This window comes from Triticum aestivum, chromosome 2B, assembly GCF_018294505.1.
Source record: "Triticum aestivum cultivar Chinese Spring chromosome 2B, IWGSC CS RefSeq v2.1, whole genome shotgun sequence".
NCBI lineage: Eukaryota > Viridiplantae > Streptophyta > Magnoliopsida > Poales > Poaceae > Triticum > Triticum aestivum.
In genome coordinates, this window is record NC_057798.1 from 119,338,716 (window position 1) to 119,358,799 (window position 20,084).

General features: G+C 46.2%; 1 protein-coding gene and 1 long non-coding RNA gene across 2 annotated transcripts; one reads left to right on the forward strand and one right to left on the reverse strand.

Annotated features, from left to right (window-relative positions):
• The first annotated feature begins 1,174 nt into the window (after positions 1-1,174).
• Positions 1,175-3,080, forward strand: LOC123043821 (berberine bridge enzyme-like Cyn d 4). Its single transcript, XM_044466413.1, has one exon. The coding sequence runs from the start codon at positions 1,232-1,234 to the stop codon at positions 2,978-2,980; it is 1,749 nt and encodes a 582-aa protein (XP_044322348.1). The 5' UTR covers positions 1,175-1,231; the 3' UTR covers positions 2,981-3,080.
• A 10,091-nt stretch (positions 3,081-13,171) lies between these two features.
• On the reverse strand, positions 13,172-14,768 carry LOC123040760 (uncharacterized). The gene is made up of 3 exons (XR_006418252.1): positions 14,586-14,768; positions 14,377-14,489; positions 13,172-14,232 (listed from the first exon to the last, which is right to left on the reverse strand). It is a non-coding gene; the product is annotated as an uncharacterized lncRNA (long non-coding RNA).
• Positions 14,769-20,084: the final 5,316 nt, after the last annotated feature.

Below are 20,084 nucleotides of genomic sequence, written 5' to 3' on the forward strand. Positions count from 1 at the left end.
TTTATTTCATAATAAAAGAATTTTTTAAAATTCGATGATATTTTTAAAAAATCCAATAATATTTAAACAAAATTGATAAGCTTTTTACAAAATTTGTGAACTTTTTTTTAAAACTCGGTGATGTCTTTTAAGAATTCATGAGTTTATGAAATATTTTTTAAAATCCGTGAATATATTTGAATTTATGATTCTTATACTTTTTTTTCCAAAATCAATGATTGCTCAACCACGACTGGTCTAACTAGATCGAGCGACCAGGGGAAATCGGGTGCTTCCCTTCTTCTTGTGACGGCCCACGAATGGGGACACATGCGCGCCAGTGAATTGTTCGGACGCTTAAGGCACAGAACGGGAGCTCCCCATTGCCTCCAATAGCAGCATGACACACAGATAGCGTGGTTCACTATAGATCAGGTTTACTATGTAGCGAACGATCATTGTAGCAACCGGTTCGAAATTGTCGAACAAATTCTGAAAAAGGTAAACATTTTCTGAAAGATTCAAACAATTTTCATGTTTGTGAACATTGTTTAGAAACACGCACATATTTAAAAATAAGTTGAACAATTTATGAAATGTAGAACATTTTTCTGCAAAATGCGAACATGAGATGACATAAAGAAAACAAAATAACGATTGAACATTTTTCTTTTTTGAAATTTCCCGATTTAAAAAGGGGAAATGTGAAGAAGAAAAGGAAACATAATAACGAAAAATGCCAAAAAGAAAACAAAAGACCAGTAAAAACCTAACAGAAAAAATAATCCCATTCACCTTCTAGCACGAGAGAAGACTTTCGACCATGCACAGGACCTGTACTGTTGTGAGCAGGAAAAGGAGCGACATGAGATAAAGTGGATTGATGGCCTTACGCTGCTATATTTGCATGCGCTCGGATCTCTCGTGCAGGAGAATCTCTTTCCACTTGCAACTGTCAAGCTCACCGACGCACGAGGCACGACCGAGCGAGTCAACAAAAACAGTACTCATAGGAGTAAGCTGCATGTGCACCATATGCCATCCAGATCAAGATCGCCATAACTATACTTAATGACTCTACATGTCCTCACCGAGTCACGATCCACATCACCAGATTGGATCGATAGACAGAGGCGCTACCTACCCACCCATTTTAATTACCCAACCAACAGTCTAATAACCCGACTCCAGCTTTATTTAACCGCACGTTGCGAGGCCAGCAAAATATCAGTTGCAGTTCACGAACTCAAGCATGCGGAGCTCGATGGCCTGGTCGCGAACCATGGCGCCGCTGGCAATGCTGCTCGTCTCCACCCTCTTCGTCTCCTCCCATGCTTCCTTCGCTATCCCTATCCAAGCTGCCGCCGATGACTTCCTCCGGTGCATGTCGGCGTCCGTCCCAGGCAACCTTCTCTTCCCCCGGAGCTCGCCGTCGTTCGCGTCGGTCCTGGCGTCGTCAGTCCGGAACCCGCGGTTCCTTGGGCCGGCCGTGGTGCGGCCTCTCTGCATCGTCACGGCGACGAACGCGTCCCACGTCCAGGCCGCCGTCGTGTGCGGCCGCCGGCACGGCGTGCGCCTCCGCGTGCGCAGCGGCGGGCACGACTACGAGGGCCTCTCGTTCCGGTCCGCGCGCCCCGAGGAGTTCGCCGTCGTCGACCTGGCCGCACTCCGGTCCGTGCGCGTCACCGTGCGAGAGCCTGCCGAGGCGTGGGTGGAGTCCGGCGCCACGCTCGGGGAGCTGTACCACGCCATCGGGAGGGCGACAGACCGTCACGCGTTCCCGGGGGGCCTCTGCCCGACGGTCGGCGTCGGGGGCCACCTGAGCGGCGGCGGCTTCGGCATGCTGCTGCGCAAGTACGGCGTCGCCTCCGACCACGTCATCAACGCCGTGATGGTGGACGCCGAGGGGCGGCTCCTGGACAAGCAGGCCATGGGGCGCGACGTGTTCTGGGCCATCCGTGGCGGCGGCGGCGGGAGCTTCGGCATCGTGCTGTCGTGGAAGGTGAGGCTCGTGGCCGTGCCTCCGAGGGTGACGGTGTTCACCGTCGTCAAGACGGCCCGGGAGGGCGCCGCGGACCTCCTCGCCAAGTGGCAAGAGGTCGCCCCTGCTCTCCCCGACGACCTGCTGGTGAGGGTGGTCGTCCAGGGGGACAAGGCCAGGTTCCAGGCGCTGTACCTGGGCACCCGCGACGCGCTGCTGCCGGTGATGAGCAGCCGCTTCCCGGAGCTGGGCGTGAACCCGACGCACTGCAAGGAGATGTCGTGGATCCAGTCGGTGCCCTACATCTACATCGGCGACACGGCCACCGTGGACGACATCCTGAACCGGACCGTCGCCAGGGACTCCTCCCCGAGCAAGTCCACGTCCGACTACGTCCGGCGGGCCATCTCCAGGGACGTGTGGGCGCGGATCTTCTCCGACTGGCTGGCGAGGCGGGACGCGGGGCTGATGATCCTGGACCCCTACGGCGGGAGCATCGCCAGCGTGGCGGAGTCGGCGACGCCCTTCTCGCACCGCGCCGGCGTGCTGTACAACGTGCAGTACATGAACTTCTGGGGCGTGGGCGGCGACGGCGCGGCGCACACCAGGTGGATCAGGGACATGTACGCGTTCATGGAGCCGCACGTGAGCAAGAACCCGAGGGAGGCATACGTGAATTACAGGGACCTTGACCTCGGCGAGAACGTCGTCGGCGCCGGCGGCGTGACGAGCTTCGAGGCCGGCAGGGTGTGGGGGGAGAAGTACTACTCCAAGGGCAACTTCAGGAGGCTCGCCATGGCCAAGGGTCAGATCGATCCCCGCGACTACTTCAGGAGTGAGCAGAGCATCCCGCCACTTGTTGGTGAGCAGCTGGAGCTGGAGCTGACCTCCTCGAGGAACGTGCCGCACGTTCATGGCGTGAATGCTCCTGCTTGGTGGGCAGGGGACTGTGGGACAGCAGGCAGTCTGTGTTCAGTCCTTAGCTCTGCCTTAACTAAGCTCATGCCTACTTTCTCTTAGACGTAGTAGCTCATTTTGTTTTACCACGTGTATTTGTTGTCTTATTATCAATGGTGTTTGCTAGTGGAAATAAAGTCTGAAATTATGGTTTGCGATTGAATAAAACGGAGCGGCATGCATCGAATTCAGCCCCCAGGTCTATACATACATCTCGCCCGTATCGATTCCAATAAGAATCACCAACGCAAACACCCGCAAAATAAATAAATAAGAATCACCAACGCGCGAGCGAACCGGCCCGGCCCATCAGGGGTGTTGCTCGTGCTGCTCCTGCGAAGATGTAGGCTCGCTCGCTTTTCTTTTTTCCCTTTGGTTTTTCTATGCTTTCACATCGATTTTCGTTGATTTTTTCCTTTATCCTTTGTTATATTTTTTTTGGACATCAGTATAGACACAAGCGCCCATATACACGCGCATACACTTATCCCTTGAACGCACACACGCACACCCTACCCCTATGAGCACCTTCGAAAGACTGAGCGAGCATATCATCTTGAGATTTACGAAGTCACCGTAGGCGCCTCGTCGTCGACGGGAACGTCTCCTCCCACTGAATGCGCGTCGCCGGAAATCCTGAAATAAATCCAGGAATAAATGCGAGCACCAGGATTTGAACCCTGGTGGGCTGGGGATACCACAGTCCCTCTAACCATCCAACCACAGGTTGATTCGCCTTTGTTATATTTTGTTTTTTCACTAATTTTCATTGAATTTTTTCTTCGTCATGCTTTTGGTTTTATTTCTTTTTTCTTGAATTCTTTTGTATTGTTCGGTTTTTTGTTTTTTATTTTCTTTCTATATCCGTTTTTAGCACATATCTATTTTTTCCCAGTACACCATGTACAGTTTTAGCGCACACATAAAAAATTGATACAATTTGGACATTTTTAATACATTATGTATAAAAGAATATGTGTTATGAAGGCCTTTTTTAGCACACCGTAACATTTTCCAAAAACACATTTTATATTTATTTATTGACAATAACCATTTTCTAAAAGTACACAAACATTTTCTCATATTGTTTAAATATTTTGAAAACTTTCACAGATATTTTTGGGACACACATGAATATTTCTTTAAAATAATACATAAATTACTTTAATGGAAATAAACATTAACTTTAACTATGGCGAAATTTCTAACATTGTACAAAACATTTTTTAAAATGCTGTGAACATTTTTAAAATGTCATGAATTTTTTTAATGACGGTAATTTGCTTTAAGATCTCAAATACATTTTTCCAATGGCACGGACTATTTTTTACATTATGCAAACATTTTTTGACACTTTCACTTTTTTTAAATATAGCCAACACATTTTGTAAACTCATGAACACTTTCTTAAGTGTAACATACATTTTTTTCTGAATGGACAAAACATTTTTTTCATCACAATTATATATATTTTTACATTGTATAAACATTTTCTTAAACGTCACGTGCATATTTCTTAAACGTGTTACATTTTTTAATTGGCAAAATCAACGAAATCCGTACATCCATCTAGTAGCAAACCATACATGTAACCTAATCGCACTGCTGAACAACCTTAATCCCATGAACTACCGGCTGAACGGAGGCAACAACCACCAAAATCCATGGCGGAACAGAAGGAGGAAACACTATGCAAACAGAGGGAATGGGGAATGGGAACCCCACCGGCAAATCGACCGCCGTTCGTCAAGAAACTAACCTCGATGCCGCCCGGAACCACCACGGATGGAGTAGACGATGGGAGAATACGCAGGGGAGAGGGAGAGCAATGCCGCGGGTATCAGTAACTGGCGAGATAAATGAATGCGGACGAAGGAGGTGAGCGAGTGGAGATCGTGCGTATTGGGCGATCGGAGCGGTTCAACCTGGACCAGCATGTCATCAATAGAATCGCGTCCAATGGCTACGCACATGCGGGCGCGACGCCGGGTTCGCTCGCACTAAAACAGCCTCTCAACTGAACCGCGTCTTATCCAAAATGAACGTCGATCGCATTGTTTCATTCAGTTACAGAAATCTGAACGATTGGTTTTTAGCTTTGTCATTTATAGAATGTTTACTAATTTGAAAAAATTTCATGAATTTTAAGAAACAATAAGAAAATTTAGAACCTTTTTGAATTTGTAGTCTAAAATGTTCATGAATTTTAAACAAAATATAAATTTTAAAAATTAAAATAATAACAAGTTCTAAAAATGTTCACGAACTATAAAATTATTCCGAATTTATTCTAAGTAAAAAACGATATATATGAAAAGTTTATACATCAAAAATATTGTTGCAAAATGTTAGTTATGTATTAAAAAATAATATGTATAAAAACAATGTTCACACACACACACGCACACATATATATATATAGGACAAATTTTATCTACAAGCAGTGGTAGTTACCACCTAGCTGTATGGATGCCATGTGTCCTCTGTAGTTCCAGCCTAATCGGGTTAAGGGATTGTTACAGATCCATTAGCGTTTCATCTACCTTGAATTATTTTACCGATTAAGTAAATAGCTTCACACGTTCGTTCAACAACTTGCGGCAGTTTCGGCTAGGCATCTGGTTGGATAGATAAGATGCGGCTACCTTGTGAATAGGGTATGCATGCACCACCCATGCAGTGGGTTGGAGTATATAGTTTTTTTAACAGTATGGAGTATTTTTCCCGGGAACAGTATGGAGTATATAGTATGTAAAGAAAGGAGTATACAATATATACTACGAAAGAGAACGGAGTATATATCCTAAAAAGGACGGAGAATATAGTGTGAGTATATGTAGTATTTTTAGGGTACGTAGTATGAAGTATATAGTTTAACAATTACTTTGTAAGGAATTTCATCGTAAGTAATCGCCACATCCACGTCAATTTTAATCAGTGTCATTGCAATGTCATGTGTTAAGTAGATTGTATGGCATCTAAGTATAGCCAGTATAAAGTATATAAAAAAGGAAGTATGGAGTATCTGTATTCAAGTCGTATGGAGAACGTCATTTACAATAGAGAGATATTTTTTGGCGACAACAATCAAGAGTATGTTTACATCTAGCTAAAGCATCCGATCATTATGAAGTAAATGGCGTGTACGTAAATGATGCAGACATGATGCCACATGTGTATCATAATGAGATACTCCTGGGCCTCAGTATGGAGTAGTAGCAAGTAGTATGTGAATTAGGTACCTAGTGTTGGGGAACGTAGCATAAATTCAAAATTTTCCTACGTGTCACCAAGATCTATCTATGGAGTCATCTAGCAACTAGGGAGGAGTGGATCTACATACCCTTGTAGATCGCTAAGCGGAAGCGTTCAAGTGAACGGGGTTGATGGAGTCGTACTCGTCGTGATTCAGATCACCGATGATCCTAGTGCCGAACGGACGGCACCTCCGCGTTCAACACACGTACAGCTCGACGATGTCTCCCACGCCTTGATCCAGCAAGGAGAGAGGGAGAGGTTGAGGAAGACTCCATCCAGCAGCAGCACAACGGCGTGGTGGTGATGGAGGAGCGTGGCAATCCTGCAGGGCTTCGCCAAGCACCTACGGGAGAGGAGGAGGTGTCACGGGAGGGAGGGAGGCGCCAAGGGCTCAGGTATGGATGCCCTCCCTCCCCTCCACTATATATAGGGGCAAGGGAGAGGGGGGAGGCGCAGCCTTGCCCCTTACTCCAAGAAAAGGGGTGCGGCCAAGAAGGGGGGGAGGAGTCCATCCTCCCCAAGGCACCTCGGAGGTGCCTTCCCCCTTGAGGACTCTTCCCTCTAGGGTTCCCTAGGCGCATGGGCCTCTTGGGGCTGGTGCCCTTGGCCCATGTAGGCCAAGGCGCACCCCCTACAGCCCATGTGGCCCCCCGGGGCAGGTGGCCCCACCCGGTGGGCCCCCGGGACCCTTCCGGTGGTCCCGGTACAATACCGATGACCCCGAAACTTGTCCCGATGGCCGAAACAGGACTTCCTATATATAAATCTTTACCTCCGGACCATTCCGGAACTCCTCGTGACGTCCGGGATCTCATCCGGGACTCCGAACAACATTCGGTAACCACATACAAGCTTCCTTTATAACCCTAGCGTCATCGAACCTTAAGTGTGTAGACCCTACGGGTTCGGGAGACATGTAGACATGACCGAGACGTTCTCCGGTCAATAACCAACAGCGGGATCTGGATACCCATGTTGGCTCCCACATGTTCCACGATGATCTCATCGGATGAACCACGATGTCAAGGACTTAATCAATCCCGTATTCAATTCCCTTTGTCTATCGGTATGTTACTTGCCCGAGATTCGATCGTCGGTATCCAATACCTTGTTCAATCTCGTTACCGGCAAGTCACTTTACTCGTTCCGTAACACATCATCCCGTGATCAACTCCTTGGTCACATTGCGCATATGATGATGTCCTACCGAGTGGGCCCAGAGATACCTCTCCGTTTACACGGAGCGACAAATCCCAGTCTCGATCCGCATAAAACAATAGATACTTTCGGAGATACCTGTAGTGCACCTTTATAGTCACCCAGTTACGTTGTGACGTTTGATACACCCAAAGCACTCCTACGGTATCCAGGAGTTACACGATCTCATGGTCAAAGGAAGAGATACTTGACATTGGCAAAGCTCTAGCAAACGAACTACACGATCTTTGTGCTATGCTTAGGATTGGGTCTTGTCCATCACATCATTCTCCTAATGATGTGATCCCGTTATCAACGACATCCAATGTCCATAGCCAGGAAACCATGACTATCTGTTGATCACAACGAGCTAGTCAACTAGAGGCTCACTAGGGACATATTGTGGTCTATGTATTCACACGTGTATTACGATTTCCGGATAATACAGTTATAGCATGAATAAAAGACAATTATCATGAACAAGGAAATATAATAATAATATTTTTATTATTGCCTCTAGGGCATATTTCCAACACCTAGTGTGTACGTAACTAGGGTATGGAGTATCTGCTTTATTGGAGTACGAGAAGAGTATGTCAATGAAATTAAATTAGAGTATAATTAAGTGTGGCAATTTGTATGTCCATGACATACCACTAATCCACTATGGAAGTTAGTTTATTCATCACACGGGGAGAGTATATTCAAGAAGGTAGTATGGTGTATAATGAAGAACGACAGTATGGAGTATAATACAAAAATTCTACTATGAACAATTCAAACTAAAAAAAAAGCATAGTATGAAGTATATCTCTTAGTATATCACATCAATGTGCAAAATGGTACAACTGATTCATCATATACACTATTGTCTTCCTCCGTTGCATGTGGCCATGTTCTAACACGTTGTCTCACTATGGAGTTTGTTGTGCCAGCATATCTATTGCAACCGTACGTTTGCCGCCACGACGGAGCAGTAGCACTCCGTTGTGTGTCGTTTATGTCGCCATGCCCGCCACCGCGCCAGGACAGTCAACCAGTTACCTATCAGCTGTGAGCAGTTGTACATCGTTATTGCCGCCGCCGTGCGGGAGCAATCTCATGTGGGATGCTCCTTGTAAATTACCACGCTTCACATCCTTGGTCTCGCCCCGGCAAACTCTCAGATGAGTATGCGCTCTCACATCTAGAGGAAGATAGCAAATCCAGATACATTAAAAAGAAATTACCAAATCCAGGGAAAGCTAATGTTCTCATAAAATATTGATGTGTACCTCTTTGTCATTACTAATTCACATTCTCCGCCGCCGCACCTGATTTGGAGCAGCAACATCGCCGCCGGACCGCCGCCGCCGTATATACTTCTTGGTGTCGATATAAAAAACTGGTCAACAAACCAATGATCTTGTGGGCACGGTCCCCTCTAATCTACCATTTTTATAGCTAAGAAAATAGGGACTTCAACTAACAGCTCGAGCGGGACAGCTGCATCCACCTTTTTTCGCCAGCAACCCGTTAATATTAGCACCAATCTAAATGCAATCCGAGGGTAACGGTGGTGGGGTAACTACCACCTAATGGTAGGATGCATTTTTCCTATATATATATATATATATATACATATATATATATATATATATATATATATATATATAGACACACACACACACAAAACCCGGGAAAATGATACAAATAACACATAGAAAAAAATTAAAAATACAATAAAAATGTTCTAATACCTAAGAAGAATCGATGAAAATCATAAAGAAAAATACAAAAAAAAACAAAGCAACTGGGGAATCTGATTCTCTCTCTAATAATAAAGCACAGATTGACTTTGTCGGGTTCATCGTCACAATACGCTTTCTTCTCATATCATAATACACTTTTACGATTTGTATAGACAAAATTGTAATATAAACGAGGTGGTACTAATCTTATGTTGCACGATCGCTCAAAAAAATATCGTACGTTGACAGCGGCTGGCATGTTCGCTCGATCCGTTTCCGGCACATCCTCGACTGGGCCTGTCTAGCCCCATGGGTGGGCCTACGCCCACGCACAAAAGACAGCCCATCAATCCTAACGCTGGTGCCGTGTGCTGCTCCTATACGGTGCAATCATCGTATTGGATTAGTATCAGATTAGGCTAGCTTATGTGCTGTATATATACTACTATGTGTGTGTTTTTTAAATAAAAATACCCTGGCCTCTTCATCAAGCGATGCAAACAATCATATTTATTACATTATTCAACAGAGCAGTACAAGAATGAATTCATTAATTAACACCAAGCCATCATCCTGACAAACTACGTCACTACACCTACTAGCTTGATGATGTACCTTGACCATGCATGAATGCACATCATCTAATCCGGTAGTCTCACCAAGCCGCCCCACGGCAAGCCGAGATCACCAATCGGTCTAGCAGATCCACACCGTGCATCGGATGCGCACGCTCCAGATCCGCCGCCGCCATTTTCCATCGTCCCAACTTTTGGAGAGATTCATGCATTGACCTTGCCATGTACAACTACCGTCGACGCCACCATGACGCCAGACATCGCCTCCACCCTGAGCGCATCAATCAACATATGTCCAACGTTGAGACCCCGCTGCGCCACACCGCCGAGATCCACCGTCGTTGATGCGGTAGATGCCACACCGCACCAACTCTGGCACCGGGAACCATCCGTGCTCACCGCGCACACCCTCCATCTAATGCCCAAGACGGAACCTCCAAGGAGGTGATGACGCCATGGCGCCGCCGCCGCTCATTCATGGGGAACTAGGGAGTAGGGAGGATCGGAGTTGACCTCACCGTTGCCACCAGGAAAGGGAACAACGCCTAGAGTGCCATCGACGACGTGGCCGCCGCTGTCGGCCAGAAATTTCCCCTGGACAAGCTTCCACCCCGTCACCAACCAGGCCAGCCACCAACACCTCCGAGCACGGACGCCGGAGATCTGGAGCAGCCGATGAAGAGAACCGCATGCTATGATAGTCCGCCTCAGATCTGACGAGAGGGGCACCGGGAATCACCTCACGCCACGACCGTCGTCCACCGGGACCTTCTGCCCAAGTGTCCACCAACAGCTCCTCTTCCAAGGACAAAGTGGGCCACGCGCAACAGACCTGCATGCACATTTTCCTTTTCATGTCATTTATTTGCTTATAATTCATATTTGGTCTTAATTCTTGCTTTTTGTTTGCAATAGTTCATGGGGTGAAATTTCTTCATGACATTGGTTCGTTTGCATAGCCAAATTGTAATGATTATATTTTATTACTCTCTATCGTTGGATAGAAATATATTACTTTAATGTCTTTGTTCTCATTTTGCTCTCTTGAACCAGAGTTTCTTGACATCATGTACCTCTTTGGTGAAGCTTTCCCTTCTTTTACTCTTACATAAGGCCAACTCCACCGCGTGACCCATCCGCGACCCATCTGGACGTCCGCTTTTGTCCGTTTGAGGTGTGATTTGGCGGACGTCCGGGGGGCGGACGGACGTATGGGGCATCTGCACGACTGCACCCAACGCGCACAAGGCCGAGAAACCCCAAACTGTCCGCCTGCGAGGCTCATCACTCCCCCCTGCTGTTCTGCTTGTCTTTTCCCCTCCGTTGCTGATGCCCTCGCGCCAGCCCCCGCCGCCCGATGCCTCCCCGCCCCCCGCCGCCGCCGCCGCCGCCGTCGTCGGGGGCCTCAGACCTCCCGCCCGCCACCAGCTCCCGGCCTCCGCGGTGGCCTCCGCCCTATTCGTTTGGCTGCGGCGAGGGAGGAAAAAGTGGGCGGCGCGAGGATGCAGCCCGCGCCCGACCTGCGGAGGTTGTCGTACCAGCAGCTGCGGCGCGCCACGGGCAGCTTCGCGACCGGGAGCAAGCTCGGGCAGGGCGGATTCGGCCCCGTCTTCCGCGGCGCGCTGCCCAGGTCGGGCCAGCCCGTGGCCGTCAAGGTCATGAACGCCGTGGGGTCCCTCCAGGGCGAGCGCGAGTTCCACAACGAGCTCTCTCTCGCCTCCCACCTTGTCGGCTCCGGCCACGGCTCCACGCCCTCCATCCTCCTGCCCTTCGCCTACTCGCTCTCCGCGCACCCCTGCCGCCGCCGGATGATGCTCGTCTACGAGCTCATGCCCAACGGGTCGCCGTAGGACGCGCTGCTGGGGAAGAGGTGCCATCGGGCTTCGGCCTGAGGAGCGCGTCCAGCGACGGCGGGCGCGGCAGGACAAGCAGAGCGGCAGGGGGCGGACGAACGGCGGGCTTCGGCCTGAGGAGCGTGTCCAGCGACGGCGGGCGCGGGGCGTGCGACGGTGGACGTGGCGGGCGGGCGGGAGTGGCTCGGTGTGGGTCGCTGATCTGTGGGCCAGTGGCGGACACGAGCGGACGAGACAGGCTGAGGAGCGTGTCCGTCTGTGTCCGTTCAGACCCATTTGTGACCCAACTTTGGTCTGGATTTGGGGTTGGGCCGGACTGAAACGGACACCAGCGGACAGCTTTGTCCGTTTGGGTATTACCGCTAGGTCGTATTTTACCTCAAACGGACAAAAGCAGACCGGATGGGTCACGGATAGGTCGTGCGGTGGAGTTGGCCTAAGCTATGGAACTGAGCTACCTACGCATAGAAACCAAACGTTACGGCTAGGAATATTGCTGAAGAGTCGTGTATATGGAGTGTTGTAGGTGCCATGAGCTAGACACGTATAGGTAGTTCTCATTTTGTTTCAATCAAATGGCATCACATAGCATATGTCCTTGCATGCTATGTAATGTTTAGTCACAACAAGTGGGGTAATGTTTTGTTCAATCGTGCTATTTGAGAGGTATATATAGATTTTTTTTATAGGTGTTAAGTACATATTTAATTATTTCCTATATGTTGCAATGCAGCCCATTTGATATGATATTTTTTAGGTTGTATGTTTTTTTTCTTCCGTTGCAACGCACGGGCATATTTACTAGTATAAATAAAGAGAACTGAAGAAAACCAATAAAAAAAGAAAGAAAGAAACCAAGGAAACCAAAAAAACACAGAAAACCAATGAAACATAAAGGAAAAAGAAGTTATAATCAAGTAAAAGTGAAAAGCGAGAGAAAATCAGTCAAAAGCAAAAAAGAATCATTGCAAAAACAAAAGAAAATAAACAAAGAGAAAACCAGGACAAAACCGGAGCAGAGCGAACCTGCAACGAACGAGTCCTATGCTAATAGGCCCTCGCCATCTAGCTAGCAGCAGCACCCCATGCTCACACCTCGGCATCATCGACGCATCACACCTCACCTTAAGCTTCCACCCCTAGTGCCAGTGACCATGCGCTTATCAAACTCAATCTTGATGGCTCGAAGTCCCCTCACTCCTTATCCGTCATAATAAATTCATCCATTGAACTAAATGATCTCTATGCATATCGTGATTTATAAAACATTTCTCCAATACTTATCCAACATCCTTCATGTACCACGTAACATTCATCCATTAATATTATTCGTACATAATTCGATGAGAATTCTTAGTCTATATGAATTGTATTCATTACCAACATACTTGGAGGCTACATGCGATTTAAGTATGCACCTCGCTATAAGAATTGTGTGTGACATTTTAAAGAAATTAGATAATTCCCCACGCATTGCTGCGAAAAATATTGCCTACAATTGTGTTTTTACTCGCCACACTAACTCCCTTAGAAGGACCAAAATAAATAAATGGTTTTGCTTGGTCAAAAATACTTTAGAATGATACATTACTTATACCATTCAAAGTTTGAACAACAGAGGGCAATCAAATTAGAGGATTATATGGAAATTTAGCAGCAGAACCAAAGGTTCATGGCTTCGATACATGCCGCCATCTCGGCTTATTCTGCAAGTGGAAAAAACTTTCAAGGTACAACTGAAACATCACCACCTAGCTATAACCCCAAGTTTGAACTCCCACATGCATTTACATTGATTCATCCCTCAACAGGAGGTAAACATATGCCATTAGTCTTCAAAGAATCATAAGGCTTCATCTTCTAAACATTCCTTTAAATTATTAGAGAAATAGGGATATAAGAAAAACATCATCTGATAGTGTGTATAGGCATGGAGGTACAGAAAGTGTCGACCTTTCTTCACTTTCCTCGCAGTAGACAACACTATAAGAAGGAGAGTTAGTACAGTAGATATTAACACATGAAAAACAGTCAAAAGCAATTTCATAGTAGAAAACACAATAAGGATTGAGAGTTAGTAGCAGTATGCATACACTTTGATGTAACGCCTGATATTAACACATGAAAAACAGCGAAAGGCAACTGTAAGCAACCTGTAAACGTCAAGGTACTGATATTATTCAGAGAAGATAGATTAATCTTGCATCATCATTAATTAGTAAATGAACGACAAAAGAGATTATGGATGTCATATCATCAAAGTAAACTTCTGCACTATTGTAAAGTAACTTCATCGGGCATTTTCAACAATACCCCAATAGTAAGATATGTGCACATGTGGTCCTGAAACAGGAATAGAATAACATCAGCTGCATCAGTTGGACGATAGCACTGCCTTCCTCAACGGTACAGCGACATGGTTGATAAAATTCAGGGTTTTGCGCAAACAAATGTATTAGAGAAATTTAGATGAACCGGTCGCATTTCAGCACACCTTAATTTGTTTGGAAGGGTGGAGGGTGGGTCTCTGGGTAGTTACACAACTCTCTTTTTCTGCAGATTAGGATGTACATGTGGGGGAACCCCTCGACACACTAGTGCTTCCTATCTTGATCAAGCCCACGGTCCGACCGGCTGCTGCTATCGCTGGCCGCCGTGTGCTATGGGCGTTTATCAGATGGCAAGAGTACTGCAGCTGCAGCCTGCAGGAGAGAAATAGTTCCATGTATTAGGCTGCTTTGACAGATAATTACATGGGTGTGTGGGCATGGCGCCCATCAGATCTGCCCGCACTTTTCTCCTACGACATTTGCCAAAACTCAAAAGGAGAAACTGCCAGATCATACCTCTAATTAAGCAGACACAGGTCGATCTCGCCATGGAAGTAGAACTGCAATCAGTTTCTGTGGCAAACCAAAATTAGGTTGCTTGTTGGCACTCTATCCGCTTGATTTGGTACCTGCTGATCCGCCATGGACGTCGAACTGCAATCAGTTTGTTGGACAAACCAAATTTTGGTCGCTCTTTGGCGACTCTACCCGCTTGACATTGGTACCTGCTGATCTGCGACGGTAGTGCGGCTAGTCCAGATTCGATAACCATGAAATCGAGGAGAGGGTCGGTGAAGATTGGAATTGGAGGGAGACAGATGGGATATGTAGACAGGAAAGGGAAGAACAAACGTCACGAAGAGAAGGGGAGAAGATTGGGCTGTGGGCGTTGCTTGGAATTTGGTGGGGAAAGGAATAACGTGCGCACTCATGTAGAGAGGGCCGGTCCTATCCCATTCTGTTTGCTGGTCAAGCGGTAACAGATGCTGATCTGGCAGGGCTGCTGTTGTGGTTGGGCCCATCCGTAAGTCGGTAATAAAATGTTGACGTGGCAGGTTTGCTGAGGTGGATAGGCTGCATGTCAAGAGAAATAAAATAGTGGGGATGAACTATTTAGGTATTATAGATAATCACGTGTTTCCAGAAAATATCTGTTAAATTTTTAGAGATGTTTATATAATATATAAGGAATGTTTAGGTAGTTTAACAAAATGTATGTTGCCATTAAAAATGTACAACGTGTATTTTGGCAAATATTTTGTGTATTTAAAAACTGTTCAAAAACATGTATTTAAAAAAATTAATCACGTATTTGAAAAAAAATGTATCAGATAAATGTTTCACGTGTGCTTTAAAAATGTACATTGTATACCAACACCAAAGTAGACATGAGTTAAAAAAACCCGATGAAACCACAAAAAAAAACCAAAGAAAACCGAGAAAGTAGCAAAGGAAATAACGAAGAAAGAAAGAAAAGTCAAGAAAAACCAATGAGAAAGCAAAGAAACCCAATGTGAAATGTAGGAAAAAAAGGTAAATGTTTGGCAACGGCGCGCCGGCCGAACTTTGCGCCGGTCGCGTCCATGCGCGCTCCGCCCCAACCATCCACCAAGCGACACGTAGGATGTGGGCCATCCAAGTCACGGCTTTTCTTCAACCTCCCGCGGGTCCGACCCCATCCCCGTCTTCCAACTCCGCGGATCTCGACCCATCCTCGTCTCTTGCCTCCGTTGTTGCAGCACACAGCACCGACGCCCGCATCACCTGCCTCCATCGCTGCAGCGCGTGAGTAGCTCACCTCGGCCATGGAAGATCGAATCCCCGCCGGCCATGGATGTAGATCTCACCCCGCCACGCTTGCAGCCCCACTCGCCATTTGGATGCAGCAAGGCCGTTGACCAATTATGTTCCCGTCGGTTGCAACTCCCACGCGCCTCGTGCTTCTGCCTCGTCGCCGACGAGCCGGGCGGCGATGGACGACACCGGAGGCTTCTGTAGAACCGTCGCACCCCATCATGTTGCAATCGTTTAAAAAAAGCTTCATCCCCCTAGATGCAAAGCTTCAACCGGATGTAGAGAAAGCTACAAGCGGTCACCGCCTTCGCCGGAAAGCTACAACCGTTGACATGAAATGCTACAACCTTCGATGTGAAAAGCTTCAACCGAAACGACACAAAAAGCCTTGACCAAGTGCTGCTAAAAATAAAATAGCTACAACTTTTGGTAGAAAAGCTTCAACCGTTGTTGGAAAAAGCTCCAACCATTGAGAGAGAAAGCTACAACTAGACACTATGAAAACAAGAAAACTTCAACCAGCGACGGCTGGAGGTGGAAGAAGATGATAAAACGCTGCAGTTTTGCTACATGCTTCAACCGGCCTAGATTTTTGCTACAACCGGCATAGCATTTTGCTATAACTAGGGTCACGTTTTGCTACAACACACAGCCGGCGTTGTGGTTTTGCCATAACTAGCATCTCTTTTTTCTACAAGCGGCATAATGTTTTGCTACATCCAGCACGGCCGAGCTGCGACCCGTGACGGCGACGACGACTTTTTGGTGCAACCGTCATAGGTATTTGCTACGTTCCGGCAACGGGTTTTGTTACATCCGTTCATTATGCAAATGTTGCTACCTGCAACGGCGAGCTACAACCAGTGAAGATGGTGATGTTTCTTTTTTGCTGCAACCGTGTCTCTATTTGCTACGACAAACAATGAAAGATGCTACAACGGGCAATTTTATTTGCTGGAACCAGTCAATCACCAGCGAGGGGGAGCTGCATCCATGGCGTGCGCGAGCGGCGAGGGCGGGATCCATCCATGGCGAGCATGGGCGGCGAAGCTACATCCATGGGTGCACCGTTGCTACAGTTCGTCGTGCCGAGACACCACGTGATGATCGGGTGTGATAAGCTCTACGTTCACATACAACGGGTGCAAGCCAGTTTTGCACACGCGGAATACTCGGGTTAAACTTGACGAGCCTAGCATATGCAGATATGGCCTTGGAACACTAAGACCGAAAGGTCAAACGTGAATCATATAGTAGATATGATCAACATAGTGGTGTTCACCATTGAAGACTACTCCATCTCACGTGATGATCGGACATGGTTTAGTTGATTTGGATCACGTATCATTTAGATGACTAGAGGGATGTCTATCTAAGTGGGAGTTCTTAAGTAATATGATTAATTGAACTTTAATTTATCATGAACTTAGTCCCGATAGTATTTGCAAATTATGTGGTAGATCAATAGCTCGCGTTGTTGCTACCCTATGTTTTTTGATATGTTCCTAGAGAAAACTAAGTTGAAAGATGATAGTAGCAATGATGCGGATTGAGTCCATGATCTGAGGTTTATCCTCATTGCTGCACAGAAGAATTATGTCCTTGATGCACCGCTAGGTGACAGACCTATTGCAGGAGCAGATGCAGAAGTTATGAACGTTTGGCTAGCTCAATATGATAACTACTTGATAGTTTAGTGCACCATGCTTTACGGCTTAGAACCGGGACTTCAAAAACATTTTGAACGGCACGAAGCATATGAGATGTTCCAAGAGCTGAAATTGGTATTTCATACTCATGCCCGTGTCGAGAGGTATGAGACCTCTGACAAGTATTTCGTCTAAAAGATGGAGGAGAATATCTCAACTAGTGAGCATGTGCTCAGAATGTCTGGGTACTACAATTGCTTGAATCGAGTGGGAGTTAATCTTCCAGATAAGATAGTGATTGACAGAGTTCTCTTGTCACCATCACCAAGTTACTGGAACTTCTGATGAACTATAATATGCAAGGGATGACGAAGACGATTCCCGAGCTCTTCGTGATGCTGAGATCAACGAAGGTATAAATCAAGAAAGAGCATCAGGTGTTGATGATTGACAAGACCACTGATTTCAAGAAAAGGGAAAAGGGAAAGAAAGGGAACTTTAAATAAATGGCAAGCAAGTTTTCACTCCCGTGAAGAAGCCCAAAGCTAGACCTAATCCTAAAACTGAGTGCTTCTACTGCAAAAAGGAAATGGTCACTGGAAGTGGAACTACCCCAAATATTTGGTGGAAAAGAGGATTGGCAAAGTGAACAAAGTTATATTTGATATACAGGTTATTGATGTGTACCTTGCTAGTGTTCATAGTAGCCTCTGGGTATTCGATACTTGTTTGGTTGCTAAGATTAGTAACTCGAAATAGGAGTTACAAAATAAACAGAGACTAGTTAAGGATGAAGTGACAATGTATGTTGGCAGTGGTTCCAAGATTTATATGATCATCATCGCACACTCCTTATACTTTTGGGATTAGTGTTGAATTTAAATAAATGTTATTTGGTGTTTGCGTTGAGCATGAATATGATTAGATCATGTTTATTGCAATATGGTTATTCATTTATGACAAAGGATAATTGTTATTCTGTTTACATGAATAAAATCTTCATACACCCAATGTTGATGGTTTATTGAATCTCGATCGTAGTGATACACATATTCATAATATTGATGCTAAAAGATGCAAAGTTGATAATGATAGTGCAACATACTTGTGGCACTGCATTTAGATCATGTTGGTGTAAAGCGCATGAAAAAACTCCATGCTGATGGGATTTTGGAATCACTTGATGCTTGCGAACCATGCCTCATGGGCCAGATGACTAAAACTCCGTTCTCCGGAACAATGGAACGAGCTAGTGACTTATTGGAAATAATACATACCGATGTATGTGGTCCAATGAGTGTTGAGGCTCGTGGAGGGTATCGTTATTTTTTGACATTCATAGACAATTTGAGCAAATATGGGTATATCTACTTAATGAAACACAAGTCTGAAACATTTGAAAAGTTCAAAGAATTTCATAGTGAAGTGGAGAACCATCGCAATAAGAAAATAAAGTTTCTACGATCTGATCGTGGAGGTGAATATTTGAGTTACGAGTTTGGCCTTCATTTAAAACAATGCGGAATAGTTTCACAGCACCTGGAACTCCGAACGTCGTAATCAAACTTTATTAGATATGGTGCGATCTATGATGTCTCTTACCAATTTACCACTGTCATTTTGGGGTTATGCATTAGAGACAGCTGCATTCACGTTAAACGAGGCACCGTCAAAATCTGTTGAGATGACACCGTATGAATTGTGGTTTTGTAATAAACCTAAGTTGTCATTTCTTAAAGTTTGGGGATGCGATGTTTATGCCAAAAGGCTTCAGCCCGATAAGCTCGAACCCAAATCGCAGAAGTGTGTCTTCATAGGATACCCTAAGGAAGCAATTGGGTACACCTTCTACCACAAGTCTGAAGGCAAGATTTTTGTTGCTAAGAAAGGAACCTTTCTAGAGAAGGAGTTTCTCTCGAAAGAAGTGAGTGGGAGGAAAGTAGAACTTGATGAGGTAATTGTACCTGCTCTCAATTTGGAAAGTAGCTCATCCAAGAAATCTGTTCCCGTGATGCCTACACCAACTAGAGAGGAAGCTAATGATAAAGATCATGAAATTTCAGATCAAGTTGCTACAGAACCTCATAGGTCAAATAGAGCATGATCCGCACCAGAGTGGTACGGTAATCCTGTTCTCGAGGTCATGTTACTTGACCATGACGAACCTACGAACTATGAAGAAGCTATGATGAGCCCTTCCGATAAATGGCTTGAGGCCATGAAATCTGAGATAGGATCCATGTATGAGAACAAAGTGTGGACTTTGGTGGACTTGCCTGATGATCGGCATGTTGGGGAACGTAGCAGAAATTCAAAATTTTCCTACGAGTCACCAAGATCTATCTATGGAGAGACTAGCAACGAGGGGAAGGAGAGTGCATCTACATACCCTTGTAGATCGCTAAGCGGAAGCGTTCAAGAGAACGGGGTTGAAGGAGTCGTACTCGTCGTGATCCAAATCACCGGAGATCCTAGTGCCGAACGGATGGCACCTCCGCGTTCAACACACGTACAGCCCGGTGATGTCTTCCATGCCTTGATCCAGCAAGGAGAGAGAGAGAGGTTGAGGAAGACTCCGTCCAGCAGCAGCACAATGGCGTGGTGGTGATGGAGGAGCGTGGCAATCCTGCAGGGCTTCGCCAAGCACCGCGGGAGAGGAGGAGGGAGAGAGGTAGGGCTGCGCCAGGGAAAGGTCAAACTCATCTATTGGCAGCCCCAAAGTCCTCAAGTATATATAGGGGGAGAGGGAGGGCTGCGCCCCCACCTAGGGTTCCATTCCTA

Coding starts and splice junctions, on each gene's coding strand:
- LOC123043821 (XM_044466413.1), top strand. CDS start 1,232: ATGCGGAGCTCGATGGCCTGGTCGCGAACCATGGCGCCGCTGGCAATG.